Genomic DNA, 15,077 nt, shown 5'->3' on the forward strand with positions numbered 1-15,077 from the left:
TGAATAAAATCAATAAATCACAACTCAGTCCAAGAGCCGAGCCTTAGATCCCTCGAATGCCCAGCTCTTCTACACATTCCTCCAACACATCACAGACAATGAGTAATGGCAGCAGGAGATATTGCTATGTAACAGAAACAGTGTAAGTGGACAGATATTCTTTATCACTGCACTGACTTGTAGGCAAATGACTCCCAGAGTGCAATGAGATCGAGTCTTGGCAATGCTACAGTTCCATTTTCTATGCAAATTGATATTGGTGTGCGGAAATGGTTGGTGGCAGTGGAGTGGATTGGAATCACCCATCCTTGATATGATAATCCAGTCACATGATGGATGATATTGCAGCCTATGATCAACTGGATATGGACCAGCTATAGCCATAAAGCGACCGAGCCACATCGGTCCTAAAAGAAGTGACAAGTGTTTGTAGAATAAGTGCAGAGCTGAAACTAACACTCACTCAATAAACATTCAACTCAGCTTTCAGGTCTTCCCTGAGGCATTGCTCACTATACCACGCTGATGTCGGCAGCAGGAGTCTGTGGAGCTGACAGCCACAGCACCTGCTTCCTCCATGAAACAATCCTGACTGGATGAATTCAGCTGGAAGAATGTGCACTGCTTTCACCCCTCAAAGTACAAGACTCCTTTTTATAAGATCCTCCTCCTGTACTATGCAGATTTCAAATTAAAGTTATGCCCTCTGAAAATATTTTGTTCAGGTTCACTGCTTTCATCAGTGAAGGTGCAGTAGAAGAATACATAGTGAGGGTGAACAGGACTGAACTCTAAGTTCTCCTCAGAAAAACTGAACGAGATCTCATTGAAGATGAAACCGGCAGCAATCAAATGCTACAAATCCAAATTTGCTACTACTTCCCGTTCTCCATGAGCCACCACAAAACACATAACTGTAAAACTTACAGCAGGCCTTAGTGTGAAAACCCATGTTAGCGTTATGAAAGGCTGACTGAATATATGGAATCACAAACTGATCACTCTGACCTGTAAAATCAGATTTTATAGATCATATGATAATAAGTAGGACTTCCTTAGGGGGTGAAAGGTGGACCCCGTTAAAGGGCAGATCTTCAGACTCACCTTTTTAATCGTAGCTCGGAATATTTTCAGTTAGAGGCACCAGTTTTACAAGCGAAAAGTTGGGGGGGGGGATAATAATATCCCTTAATATTATTATTACCTCTTGTGCAAACTTTAGTAGCACTTTGATGCAACTTTTTTTTCCATACTAACTGCAGACACATTGATAAGAAACACTGACGTGCACTTTTACTTTGAATGAAAAACAACATGTGTGATGTCATTGGGTATTATGTAATTATGCTAAACTGGCAACAGCTCCTCATGCTTCGATTAGTAGAATGAAACAGTGTTCAGCCTGCATATCTGTGTGCTGGGGACTGTTTCCAGTCTGCCAGACGGATGGTGGCATTAAGGAGTTTCTCAAAAAAAAAAATCTTTGTTGTTTTAAGAACTGGAAAAATGTCTCGACTCTTTAGTGAATGATGTAAACACGTGTCCTCAACATCTGTAAATGCAAAACTGTTTCAATTAGTGTAATCTCAACTATGTGGAATGGTTGTAACGTCATGTTAACTGCATGCACTCTCAGTCAAGAAAAAAATAGCACTTTGTTTGGGTCAAAATAAACACAGCCAAAATGACAGGAATACTTGAACAATGGACACTTTTGCCCCCCTGTCAGCTTACCAACCCTGCTGGGCCCACAATGCCCACCAGCACTGCACGTCACAGTCTAAAGCAGCTGTAGAAGGGGCGGCGGATGTGAGACATCAAAATAGAGGTTTGGGAAAAAAAACCAAAAAACAGCACGACTGACCAGCTTGGCTTGTTTCTCAGCTTTCTTTGCAGCTTTCTCTGCTTCCTTCTGCTGTTTCTTCAGGCCTTTCTTTGACTGAGCCTGCTGCTCCTCCTCCGTCGCACTGAAACAGGAGGAAACACACAACATAAACATGAAAGACTCCCATTTCTTCTGCATCCCACCAGGAAGTAGTTGACCGCCTGGGAAAATTAATTCTAAGCCATCACCACCTTCAGCTTTTAAGTCTGCACTACCTTTAATCCTATTGTTCTAAATGACGGCAGGGTAAAAGAAAGGGTAAGAGTTTGGGTAGCAGATAAAACTGAGATGTCAGAAAGAAAGATTAGCTAAATAAACACTACGTTTGAGAGAACGTCAGCCTTAGAGACAAACTAATGCTCTAACGCAGTTTGTGGAGGTTGTAGATTATCAAATTATGATAACAGTTTTGTTTCATCTAAAAATGTAGGTGTTTTTATTTGCTACATAAAGCAAACACAATGTACAATGTTGGTGCTGATAAGCACGTGGCATTTGCCAAAGATTGTGGCAGCGACAGGGTAGTGGACTCCATACTCCTTTGGTTGTAAAAAAAATAAGGCCACAATACAGCACACAAGACAGCGGAATGAGTTTATAAAAGAAGATTACTTTGTTCTCATGTGTAACGGTTCTCTTTCTGAATGCTGATTTTAAATGTATTTCATTAGAAATCATGTCTTTGGAACTGAATGGAAATGGTTTATGCTGACCCACATTGGGGATGAGTCTGTGGATTACACAGAAGTTGATAAGCCTTTAGTTTTGGTCAAAGAATATAAGGCGGTAAAAGCTGAAGCAGCAATAAACCAGCAGGGCAAAGACTAAATATATATAACAGGATGAACTTTGCACTTAGGTATTAACTGCTACAGTTGTGTGCTAAGATTGCAGGTGAATGAATAAGCACTGTTTGGCTTCCAAAACACCAGGTGTCTCGACCTGAAGGAAGCCCATGAAGACTGTGGGAGCTGCCCCTGTTTAGTCAAAGGAAATAACAAGGACCAAAGGACAACTATGAATAGAAATAGAGCCTAAACAAGAACTAAAATCAAAACATATTATGATTTCCAGGGGAGGACTTCAGACCACAATTGCACTTCCTCTATTGCCAAATGTGAGGCTGACACCACTTTTCCAACAACCAAGTCAGTCTGTGACATAGATGTTCATAAAATACCTACATCGTACAAATTCGGCGCAGATAAATGCTCATGTGTCACAAAGTAAAACCTGCTTAGCTTACTGCACCTGTCAGTTAACTATGTTAAGCTGGCACATGTTCAGAGGATGCAGCAAGGGGCTGTTACACTTTGACAGACATTATTGGTTCCCTTTCACCGATTACATTACCCAGATTACGCTTATATCATTAAGACATATGTAACACATCAAATCACGATCCCTGTTTAACTCCACTATTAACTGTAAACGTGGTTCAAAACTGACAGGCTCTATCGGGAATGTGCACTGACAAAATCCTACAAGTGAAGTTTCCCAGACCGAAGGTGAATTGTTGTCTTTTGACTGCTTCATCTTGTGCTTTGTGGTATATTTCTAACTTTTTACACGTGCTTTCCATACGGTTCGAAGTTTAAAACACATTCAATTCAACTGTCAGATGATGCAATCTACGGCATGTAAAAGCAATGCATGCTAGCTGCTATCGGTGCTAGCACCGATCCGAAGTGGACGTCCCGGAGCAGCTATGACACCTGAGGCACTGCAGACACAACTTTGACCCCATTCTTACCCCTGGACTTCCTCCTTCGTCATGTCGATCTGTATTCTTGGAAAACTAGCAAAATATTTTTCTCAGCTGTCTGCAGGTGAGACGAACCGTATCAGCTGTTCATAGCATGGACACGAACAGGAAAGACCTGTTTTGTCGAAGCACTAACTACCGGATGCTTGGAATTCCGGCTAGAAACGATTTACAGACTGCAGTTCCGACTGAATTATATTTGTCCGGCAGCTGGACAGAGTAGACAAAACAGGCCAACTGTAAAAACATAACCTTCGGGAATTACCTTCGGGAGGTGTGCTCAGGGTAGGCATATCGTTCCAAAACTGAGGCTGTTCTGCCATTTCAGAACTAAATGATAGATACTCTTCCATTCTGGAAATGTCATAAAACTACTGTCAATTTACAACGCTTTTCCTTTATGTATTTTTGTGAGAATTTAATTTTCTTGTATGGCCAAATTAAACTCATTAACTAAAAAAGGTCTATCTATCCGTCTGTCTGCCTGTCCTCACATATTTTGACAAAAGTTGGTGCAATCTATGTCAAGCTCACGAACCTGAATAAGTGCTGAGCTTGCAGTGGTTCTTACGAGGGGTAATGTTACTATAGGGATCATTTCTTGCTCTGTGTTCTGTGAGTTTGGGGTTATGACGGAGCTTCAGTTACTCACGTTGCTCGTCATTATCATCTGTGACGTACCCGATGATGTTACTGTCATCGGTTAAACTGTAAATTGTGCTCTAAATAATCCTATTTTGATTATCTTATATATTAAAAAACCTTTTATTATACTCACAATTATTATAAGAGTGACTAAGTACTGCAGTCTGTGATAAAATAGTCAAATTTCGATCTCATCATCAAATAAATGAGCATAGCCCATCAAAGACAAAATAAAAACAACAGTACTAATAAAAACAAATAACATGAACTCAAGTGGCCACCGTGTGTGGGGGTATTTACATCCACATGAACAATAAAAGTGTGAAATTACTTTGACACCCTTGGTTGAGTGCACTAAGTGCATCCAGGTATCCATTGACCTTTGCAGAAATGGTTAGGCACAGCAAGTGATGGTGGTTTGAATACAGTTGGGGTGTCATCAAAGCCTTTCTCAAGCTGTTGGCTACAGGAGCTCCTGATGCAGGAAACAGCCTTCCTGCCGCTCACTTTCCAACTGAAACAACTTAACCTTTAGTGGAGCATGTCACTGCACAAAGGGAGCATATGCTATCTGTTTTTCCTTTAATCTGAAGCTTGCCTTCAAAACTATCTCTGTTTTTTTCTGACCCAGTAACTCTTATATTTTTTTAGCTTACCTACACATCAACAATTGAACTATGCTGGTTGGGCAGTTTGCATAAAAACACAGTTTGAAACTCAGCATCAGCATGCGCAGCGGTAATGAATTACCAGTAAGAACAACTTCCTGCTAATTTCAATAGCTTTAGCCAGTCAGCCATGAAATGACGCTTTGCTCCTAAATGTTGGAACATACCTACAGAATTTTATTTTAACCAAAATATCAGACGTGAAAAGAGTCAGATTTTTGTGGTGTCAGATGGTCTAAAATTACATTCTAACAAAATTAGAGAAGTTAAAATTTGAGAAAAGAAAAACATCCAAAAGCTGTTTCCACAATGGAGGCAACAATGGAGATGTACGCTGTTGAACTTTTTTTCCCCTTCGCATTGAGAGGATAAGTGTTTTGATAATGAATGAAAAGGACCCTTCTTGTGTTCAAGATTTAATTCTAAACATAGCTGAATATCTTAAATGTATGTTCTCTAGTGGGCTCAATGACAACTGGGATAGACTGCAGAGTCTAGCTCCCCCATGTCCCTGAATTTGATCAAGCTGGTCTAGAAAATGAATGGATGGATGTTGCATAGTGTGTTGAAATGATCCAATCGTGTAATTGCTCAAGCTTTTTACAAAATTATTCTTTAGCACAAACCCATCCTCCCTTCGCAAAACCTGCAATTATTGATTTATTTTATACTTTTAAATTCACATGTGGTTTTCTTTTTGATGAAATAAAACCAGTCCATCCAAAAGTGAGGCAAATGAAGACCTGTAGAAGCATAGCAAAGGCGGAATTGAATATTTCTCTCTGCACAGGCTGAGGCACCCAAGCTTTTATGCTAATTCAGGATCATTTGGGTACATTTCCAACTGAAAAAGCACCTCTTGTTTTATGCTTTTTCACTGTGAGAGAGCAGTATCCCTAAACAGCCAATAACCTTGTGGCTTAATGGGAGCACTTTACACCCTTTTTTGCATGTAAAGACATGGAAATGTATCTCCACTGGAGTTTTAAATGACTGACTGCGGTGCATTGTACAGAGGCCATTTGATGGCTTCATTCTTCTTGACATCTATTGTTGTCTGCTTCCTTTGGTCTCCAACTTGAACATCATTCTGTCACCAGTCCACTCAGATTAAATCTTTAGTGTATACTGCAAATAAAAAGCCCACAGAAAGATTGATGTGGGTATGTGTTCAAAATGTATAATTTTCATGTCTTATCTTGATAGTGTCTTGTTCATGTGGACATCGCATGAATTCTAACAAAAGACAATGCCTGACCATTTGCATCTCCAGACTTTTTAACAAGAGTTCTAAATTTTGGTTTTGCAATATAGTTAATAGCCTAATTGACCCACTGACCCATTGAATGAGGTGAATGAGGGTATTACTTGTTTACATGCCAAAGATAATAAAGGCAGTATATCTTGCAAACTGCAAAGAAAGAGCAGAAGACGGGAAAGAACCTAACATGCTAATTTCTTTGTTACAGAGCCATATGGGTGTTAATCTTAAGAGAAGATTTTACCTTTTGTGTCATGTCTGCTTAAGATGTAAAGTGCACAGATGTTCTTGCAATTACAGGGGCTGTCTACTCAGTCCTCCTGCTTTTCAGCCAGTTCAGGTGGTGACATTTGTGACTCCCCACTCCTCCACCACCACCCAAGACGCAGACACACACACACACACACCCGCCCACTCTGGGAGGGGGCGGAGTTGGTAAAAAAAAGTATTCCACACTATATTTATGAGAAGCACTCAAATACTTTTATTTTTTTTACATTAAAAAACATAAAAGTTTAAAAAAAGCAGCTTGCGTTTTCTTTATTTTACAAACATCCAGTGTGAATGACAGCAATAAATAACAACTTTCAGAGAATCACACAACTTAAGTGCGAACACGTAAAATGCTACAAACTATGTACAGGGCTTCCAAAAGCAGCTATCAGCCCAGAAAATGGCAAAGGACAGTATGTGGCTGAGCTTTGGTGTAGCATCATGCTGTAAGATAACAGGTATAAAAGATCTTGATTGTAAAGTTGAACGAATGGAAATGAGGCACTGCCTAAGTCTTCTTTGAGAAACAAAAAAACATAGAAAATTGCTACAAAAATCTTCAAAAAAGCAAACAATTGGAGTTTTCAAGGCATACAAATAAAACGTGTAAAAAAATCTTTATTTTACATCTATACAAAATGTAGTAAGTTCTTTGAAATTAAAGCTTAAGGTTATTTTCTCTTTCCTGAGAGTATCAAAGACACAGACTCTGAAGTTGACCATGAGTTAACTCGACAAAACACTTGAAGACTCTGACTCGGTTGACACAGATGAAATTGGCCCTCGCTTTTTGTTCATGAGAGTCGCTTTCTGGCTTGATCTGCTGCTGTTAGTCAGTGCACTCTTGGCTGTTTTCTTAAACTTCACCCCCAGAAATGCATAGAGGATGGGATTTAAGCAGCAGTGAAAATAGGCCAGTGCCTCAGTGATAGAAATCCACTTCTCTACTGCTTGCTGAAGCTCACATGTGGAGGGAACAACATTCAGCATTATGAGGGTGTCCAAAAAGATGCCAATGCAGTAGGGCAGCCAACAAATGAAAAAACACAGGATGAGGATGACTGTGGTCTTCAGCGCTTTCTTCTTCAGCGACTTGCCCTTGGAGCCTTGCGACAGCTTGGCAATGATGATGCAGTAGCAGATGAGAATGACCAAGCCGGGCAGGATGAAGCCCACAAGGATATGCTGGAAACGGAAAACAACTGTCCATATGAGACTGTTTTCCGCTGGGTAGATGCGCTGGCAGATAGTCCTGCAGTCTGGTGTCTCTATACTGTCATTCATGAAGAGGAAATCTGGGGATCTTATGTTCTGCACCCGGGCAAAGACCAGGTCAGGTACAGTCAGAATGGCAGCAGGCAGCCACACACCCACATAAATCACTCTGTTTGCAAGCAGCTTTCTTGTAGCTTGGCTGTTGGTCGCCCGTACAACAGCTAGATATCTGTCTAAGCTGATAAAGGCCAGGATCAAGACGCTGCTGTACAGGTTGACAGTGTAGATCATATGCACAGACACACAGAGGAAGCCTCCAAAGTACCAGGTTTTTGCTGCATCCACGGCCCAGAAGGGCAGCGTGACAACGAACAACAGGTCAGCCACAGAGAGATGGAGCCGGTACTTATCCGTCATCGTGTTGACTTTCTTCTGGTAGCCCATGACAACAACAACCAATCCATTTCCAACTATCCCCAGGATAAATATTATTCCGTAAACTGCTGGGAGGAAGATTTTGTTGAAGTCACTGCTGAGCGCTCTGCCACATGGCTCCTCGAAAACAAAGTCCGGAAAGTCTCCAGACTCATCTGAGATGTTGTCAGTATTATTGTCAAAAAATGTCATATCATATGACATGTCCAGCTGAAAAGAGCAGAACATGGAATTACAATAAAGAAAACAGCTGATATGTATGCAAATGTTTATATCATAAAAAATAAATAAATGAGAAGAGTAAAGCACAGCTTGAGAATGTTCTCATATATTTGAACTAAGCAACCTCAAGTAATTTCGTTATAAATACAAGACTCACCTCATCCATGTTTACTACTCGTGGTCCGCGCAAGTTTAGGAGCAGGGAGCGTGCGTTTGCATGTGAAGCATTCAGGGCGATCTATTGAATCTGCTGGCATACAGACCTATAAGTACCGCTGGCGCCCTGTCCCTCCCCCCCACGGGAGGAGGAGCAGTTCTATACGGTCCGTCTCCAAACTGTGCTTGTGGTAGGGGTGGCACTTTGTGAAACTTTGTTTTCAGAAAAAAAAAAAAAACGGGCATCTGTTATGTAAGTGCGTTAAATAACGTTCGAACCTGATATAAACGTCGCGGCTTCGCTATGGACTTGTGAAAACTTATCATCATTTAATATGCTTGAAGTTTGCATTTTTATTTCTGTTTTATTTATTTATAGATTCCTTTATATGCAGCCAATCATTTTTTTGGCTACATCTGTGTTGATTTATCATGTAATAAGAACTTATGATTCTATGATAGGCTACATTTTTTTTAAAATCTTAATATTACTGCAATAAAATAAAGAAACACAAACAGAACATAAGTGTAATATGACTATAAAGGAGACACCACAATATCTCAAAAGATGCCTCTTCAGAGAAGTTATAGCAAAACATGGCAAGTTTAGGATTACAAAGTTTTCTTCAGGAAACATCATCAGCTACGCAGCCTCACTTTTTGAATTTCCCTCCTTTACCCTTCATGAGGAAAAGGCTTACATTGAGACTGGCCATTCAGGGTCCCCTCCCAGCCTTTGATTTTTTTTACAATTCCTTTTACAGCTGTGTCTGGTGACAGTTTTCATCATCGCATGCCTGAATCTGTCCACACCTTTTCCCTCATTCTGTCACTTCTAAACTGCTGTTATGTCTGAGCTTACAAGTGCTAAATGACTCCCCCAGTGGATTTAAAAAGAACCTCACAACCAGTAATGTGGGACTTCTGTCAAACAGCTTTTCGAGCCACAGTGTGTTGAACATCTATTCTCTCACGCGTTTACCGCTGCTCTCTTGATTTCAGTTAAGTTAGTGATGACAGCGCCAGGCACCACACAACTCCCCGCCCTCCTCTCAGACGTTGCTATTTGAAACTCAAGGTCCTCCACGAGGCATGCAAATGCTACTTCATGTATTTGATATATGAGAGCAGTGATAGATTCAGTGAGTTTTGCGTCATTGATCTCCTACTTGTGTTAAAGAGAGATTGGGGATGTTATATGCATCTGTTACTGGTAATGGTAGATTCTATATTAGACAGAACAGCACTGAAAACATATCAAGTGGTTATTCCTCAGTGAGAGTTGGGAGCATGAAGGTATGATTTAGTGATGAAAATAACTCTATTAGAGGTGCAGTAGATCTTTAAATTCATGCCAGGGCTTCATAGCTGAGTTGCAAAACATCAGCAGTGAGCTGCTGTGTATTTCAGAGCATAAGATCCATATCAAAATAGGGGAGTTATGATGAGTCATGATGGTGGAATCATAAAAAAAGTTTACTTGTTATTAATAGATTAGGTGAAATCTGTTACATTGTATTGTGACTTTGTGACTTGCTTTACATAGAAGTACTGGACATCTCTGACTATGCAAACGCTCCAGTGCAAAAACACAGACATGTTTTATACAGTGATCCATTGTCATGTTTCTTCCTCAAATGACTTGTAATTGTTCTCACTTTTTTGTCATATTCCAAACCCCCCCTGGCATGACAGAAGCATTTTCACTTTCTTTTTAATGACGTTCACTGTTTGATTTGCCAGTATGGGGTTCACAATGATGTTCTGATTGCAGAGTAGAAAACAATCAAATCAAAATGAATCAGAAGCTTTGTGATCATTTCTTTAAAATAATGTCAAAAAACACCCAAGACTTAATAAAATTATATTGAGCAACAATTCAGCTTTTGATTACATTTTATTCACACACCACTGGATATAAATGAAAGTGATAAGTGTGTGCTTAGGCTTATCAAAGTGGTTGGCTTAATCCTGTGTGTTTCGTCCACAGATCTCCCTGCAGCGGGACTCCTAAGGAGAGCAAACTCAGGGAATCATCTGCCCAGAGAAAGGCTACTGTATGGGTATGATGCTCTTATCAACGCCATTCAGACACAGGCAGTTGCTGTGTTATCTGTCGGCAAGCAGGGCCTCTACATTTCATCTGAATCACACACAGCATTTCAGTTTTTGCATTCTCCAAATCACTTTCATTACAGAAGGGGAATTCCAATGACTCACTTTTTGAGGTTGACCTCAAAATTAGCATTTCTGAAGCATTTTCATGTTTTACAAACTACAAATATGGCTTAAATACCCCAAAGGCTGTTTGTCAATTCCAGATGTATGTGCATCAAATGTGAGGCGGTAATTTTGCAATGATGTAGTGCAAATGGAAAGTATTGCATCAAGGGAAAATTTCAACAGAGAAATGTCTTAATTCTTAATCTTTGGTGACACAAACATCCTGCAAGTTCGTTTATTTGTATTACATTAGGTGATTTTTGAAATTTTAATGGATTCAGTTATCCCTTTCATAACAAATTCAAGTTCATTTTATTTCTTAATTTGTGTCCTACATTGTAGCCTTGATTTAAAAAAAGTCATCAGACATAAATAGTGCACTGGAATCAAATCTTCTTTTGCAATTTACATTTTCAAAATTGGTAAACCCTGTGAGCACATAGAGCACACAAAGCTTATCATTTGGTTGAATTTCGACAAAACAGATTTCTCTCCACATAAAAAAATTGTGCTTTTTTTTTCTTTTACCTCCAGCAGTATACCTGCAGCGTCCCATGTCAGCAAGAGGATTCAGATTGCTATCGGCCCAGAATACTTAAGATTTGGTTGCCACTTCGAATACAAATCACAAGAAGTGTGAAAGGCATCGAAAGAGCCTCTTGAGTGAAGAATGGCTATTGAAATGAGGCAGGAGAATCCCAGCGAGATAAAGAGAGGAATGAGCAGCACTGTTCGGTCAACACCAGCCCTCCAGTTCCAACTCATCCCAGCAACTCCTCAGCAAGTCAGCACGAGATCATTTTTCATAATGATAGCCTACTCAGATAACACTTTCACAGTTTTTAAAATCACAACACAGAAAATAACAGGTAGCCTTTGTTAGTGAGGTTGATTTTGGGTGTTGCCCGTAGATGCACTGAAGTGTTTGGGTAACTCAAATACCTTTAATCTCATGTCTGAGTACTGAAAAGAAGTCTCTGCAAATGTTTTTTAACCCCATAACAAGAACTGCATGAGCTTGCAAAACCACTCTGAAGACATTTGTGTGATCTTTGCTTGGTGCCCCAGAAACATTCTGGCTTATCGTTCCATCAGATATGGTTACCCTCATATTATTACTTGCACAGTCAGAGTATTATAATCTATTTGACACATACAGTAGACAGTGTGTTATGGAATTTGTTATGTTGATATAAGGACTGAAGTGTGAACATAGCTGATTTTAAATGACTTCAAATGATCTGAATTCAACCCTGCATGTTTGTGCATACTTTGCTCATTATTCACCTTGGAATGCATAACTTCATTATCTTTCAATCAGTCAAGGTTCTGTCAGGCTGCTTTTGTTTTTCTGTCTGTACGGTCGCTGTGTCTGCTCGAGGGAGAAGATTGGCTGAGGGGGCGTGTGATGAGCGGTGGCTCTGGACCAAGATGAGTGATCCATCCTTCACACGCTCAGTGCCTTTGTTTGGGTTTTCTCTCATTTTAAGACAAGACACATCAAGCCTCACAGAAGAAAACATGACAGCAGAAAAAAAAATGCTCATAATGCACAAGCTAAAATAGACTTTAATCTTGAATGAGGATACTGCACAGCAGTGACCGTGTACTCACGGAGGCCATTATTCTTATCCGTATGACATGAAGCAACTGTTGCCGACAGGAATTTTTTTTTATTGTCGACACAAAGAAATTTTAATGACTAGAAATCCACATAGAAAAAAAATATTTGTAAAAGCATCCGGTCTGCTTGCTGTCTATATTTGGGCTCATATAAAGGGCTTGAATTTGAACAATAGAGCCACTTTAAAGACAAAGCTTTCTCCTTATCTTTGGACTTCACCCTCTTAAACTTCCTATTTTTCTGTGGGGTTGAATGTGTTGTTGGCCCTTTTCAAAACTTGGTTCTTGATCCCAGTGAAGTTCACAATACATTGAAGAATTCTGAGCTGTGCAAAAGCCTCAGTAACATGATGGAAATGATATTCAAATCACAACATTTACATTAAAACCGACAATTATCATGCTTTTTTGAGAAAATTTGCATCTATATCAAAAAGTTAGATTGAAGCCCCTCCTTTGCACTGGATTACTTTAGAATCCTAAAAAAATGTTAATATGATATTTTCCTTCAGTGGCCCTACTCCATAAGCCACTGATCTGACTTGTTCCACAAGTGGAAGCAGGCGGCTCTTTAGCCCCAAACTTTTTTTACAGTGATTAACCAGAATCTGCACGGTGATTAGCACTGTTGCCTAACAGCAAGAGGGTTCCAGGTTCAACTCCCAGCTGGGGCCTTTCTGTGTGGAGTTTGCATGTTCTCTCCCTGTATGTGTGGGTTATCTCCTGGTACTCCTGCTTCCTCCCACTGTCCACAAACATGCATGTTAGGTTAATTCAGTGTTTCTCAATTCCGGTCCTCGTGACCCACCGCCCTGCATGTTTTCGATGTTTCCCTCCTTCACCACACCTGATTCATATGAATGGCTCCTTCTCAGGCCACTGCAGAGCTTGATGACGAGCTGATCATTTGAATCAGATGTGGTGGAGGAGGGAAACATCAAAAACATGCAGGGCAGTGGGTCATGAGGACCAGAATTGAGAAACACAACCCAGTGCCCTAATTGGTGTTTCTAAAATTGTCCTTAGGAGTGAGTGTGAGCGTGTGTGGTTGTTTGTCTCTGTGTGGCCCTGAGATGGACTAGCAACCTGTCCAGGGTGTACCCCGCGACCCGACCGATGGATTAAGCGGGTATAGAAAATGGATGGATAACCAGAATCATGCTGCTGCCTGTCATGACATGGAGTTCCTGCAGCATTTGACACAAGGGCATGAACCAGTAAAAACTGAAATGTGTGACACTGCCCTCAAGCAGTTAGGAGAGAAATTTATCCACGTGGCACCGATCCAAGGCAAGTCACAAGGCTGCTTGAGAAATGCAGCTAGTTGTTGCAAAGGAAGGGTGTTTTCTATGAGTCCATGATAAATGCAACCAGGCTTGCCTTACCTTCCTCACCAACGTCTCCATTGTGGTTTTATCTTGCAACAGTATTAAAACAGTGGTTAAACGGTCTCCTGTGACTTATATATATCTGTGATAAGTATATATGTAATTATCAAAAGCAATGCAAATGTGTATGTTTTAGATGTGTATGTCTATGATTTGAATGTGGTCATTTGCTTGGCAGTTTAGATCCTGCTCCTTTACTGCTTTCTTTTGAAAGACACAAGGTGATATAACTGGCAGTGCCTCAGCCCATCAGAGAGCTGCAATAATAGGAATTTAAATCATTGTTTTGAAAGATCTTTCAGACTTACTATTTTCTCCAGGCACTGGGTGATCCCTCTACTGCATTTGTATACAACAGAAGTTATATCACAGTGAGAGTTGATCACAGTGAGAGTTCTTTCAGGCGCTCTGCGGGTGGAGGTCCTCCATCTGGCCTGTGTGCACTATGGAGACTCAAATGTGAACAGAGGCCCAGCTCAGCCCCGATCACCTCAGATAACAGAGACAATAGGCCAGATGACAGTAGATAAGCTTTTCAGAGTCAAGTGACCACAGGAGGGAAAAAGGGGAATGAACCTGCTGCCAATCCAGACTGTTGTCTACCAAAATTGCTTCTACTACGACTCTGAAAATCAAAAGCTTTAAAGGAGAATCTTGATAATGATATGTCATAAGCAGACTATATAAGAAACACAGGCCAACACAAAAACGAGTAGTATTCTTACCATTACTATTTTTTACCCCTCATGCTCTGACACTGAAATGGAACTTATGCAGACCACTGGTGACCACTTTTTGACACAAATTTCAAAGTGTTGCATCAGAAAAGGTTGACAGAAACTGCAGCTTTTGTAAAAAAAAAGATATGCAAAATACAGATAAGCAAAAAAAGAAATCAACACATTTTTTCTGTGTTCAAGTGGTTTATGCCTTATACTAAAGGAGGTGATGGGCTACATTACACATGAACATTTCTATGAATTAGTCCCAACTTTGAAAGTTAATCTCACTATATGATGAATACATGATGCATCTTTTCCATTCTTGCAGTGATACATGGTGAATCTGGCATGAGTTAATTTGCAGTTGAAAAATTAAGAATCCTAAAGATCCTTTCCATTTTTCTTACCTTTATGCTCAAGGAGATTTTCTTTTTCACCCATTATTGACCTTTCCATGTTCTACTGCATCACAATACAATGAAACATTACCTGTTTGCCCCCTGCTGATAACACCCTGAAACCTTCATTCATTTGTTCCAAACCAGTTAATAAAAAACAGACACAACAAACTTGCAAAACAAACCAGGTGTGAGAAC

General features: G+C 40.2%; 2 protein-coding genes across 3 annotated transcripts in view; both read right to left on the minus strand.

Moving 5' to 3' along the window:
- dars1 (aspartyl-tRNA synthetase 1) overlaps positions 1-3,786 on the minus strand; it is a 24,157-nt gene extending 20,371 nt beyond the window's left edge. The window contains exons 1-2 of the mRNA XM_072397294.1: positions 3,639-3,786; positions 1,865-1,967 (exon numbers count right to left, since the gene is read on the minus strand). Coding sequence (XP_072253395.1) covers positions 1,865-1,967; positions 3,639-3,661 — 126 coding nt within the window. The 5' untranslated portion in view covers positions 3,662-3,786. The remainder of the gene's footprint in view (positions 1-1,864; positions 1,968-3,638) is intronic.
- Positions 3,787-6,738: 2,952 nt separating this feature from the next.
- Positions 6,739-8,629, minus strand: cxcr4b (chemokine (C-X-C motif), receptor 4b). 2 transcript variants are annotated; one of them, XM_072397290.1, is made up of 2 exons: positions 8,527-8,629; positions 6,739-8,357 (listed from the first exon to the last, which is right to left on the minus strand). In XM_072397290.1, the coding sequence occupies exons 1-2, from the start codon at positions 8,533-8,535 to the stop codon at positions 7,224-7,226; spliced, it is 1,143 nt and encodes a 380-aa protein (XP_072253391.1). In that variant the 5' UTR covers positions 8,536-8,629; the 3' UTR covers positions 6,739-7,223. The 2 variants fall into 2 exon arrangements, with proteins under 2 accessions (XP_072253391.1, XP_072253392.1); XM_072397291.1 differs by having other exon boundaries at positions 6,739-8,302; positions 8,527-8,628.
- Positions 8,630-15,077: the final 6,448 nt, after the last annotated feature.

The sequence above is a fragment of the Leuresthes tenuis genome, unplaced genomic scaffold (genome assembly GCF_036924035.1).
Source record: "Leuresthes tenuis unplaced genomic scaffold, fLeuTen1.0.hap1 SCAF_12, whole genome shotgun sequence".
In the NCBI taxonomy this organism is placed as follows: Eukaryota; Metazoa; Chordata; class Actinopteri; order Atheriniformes; family Atherinopsidae; genus Leuresthes; species Leuresthes tenuis.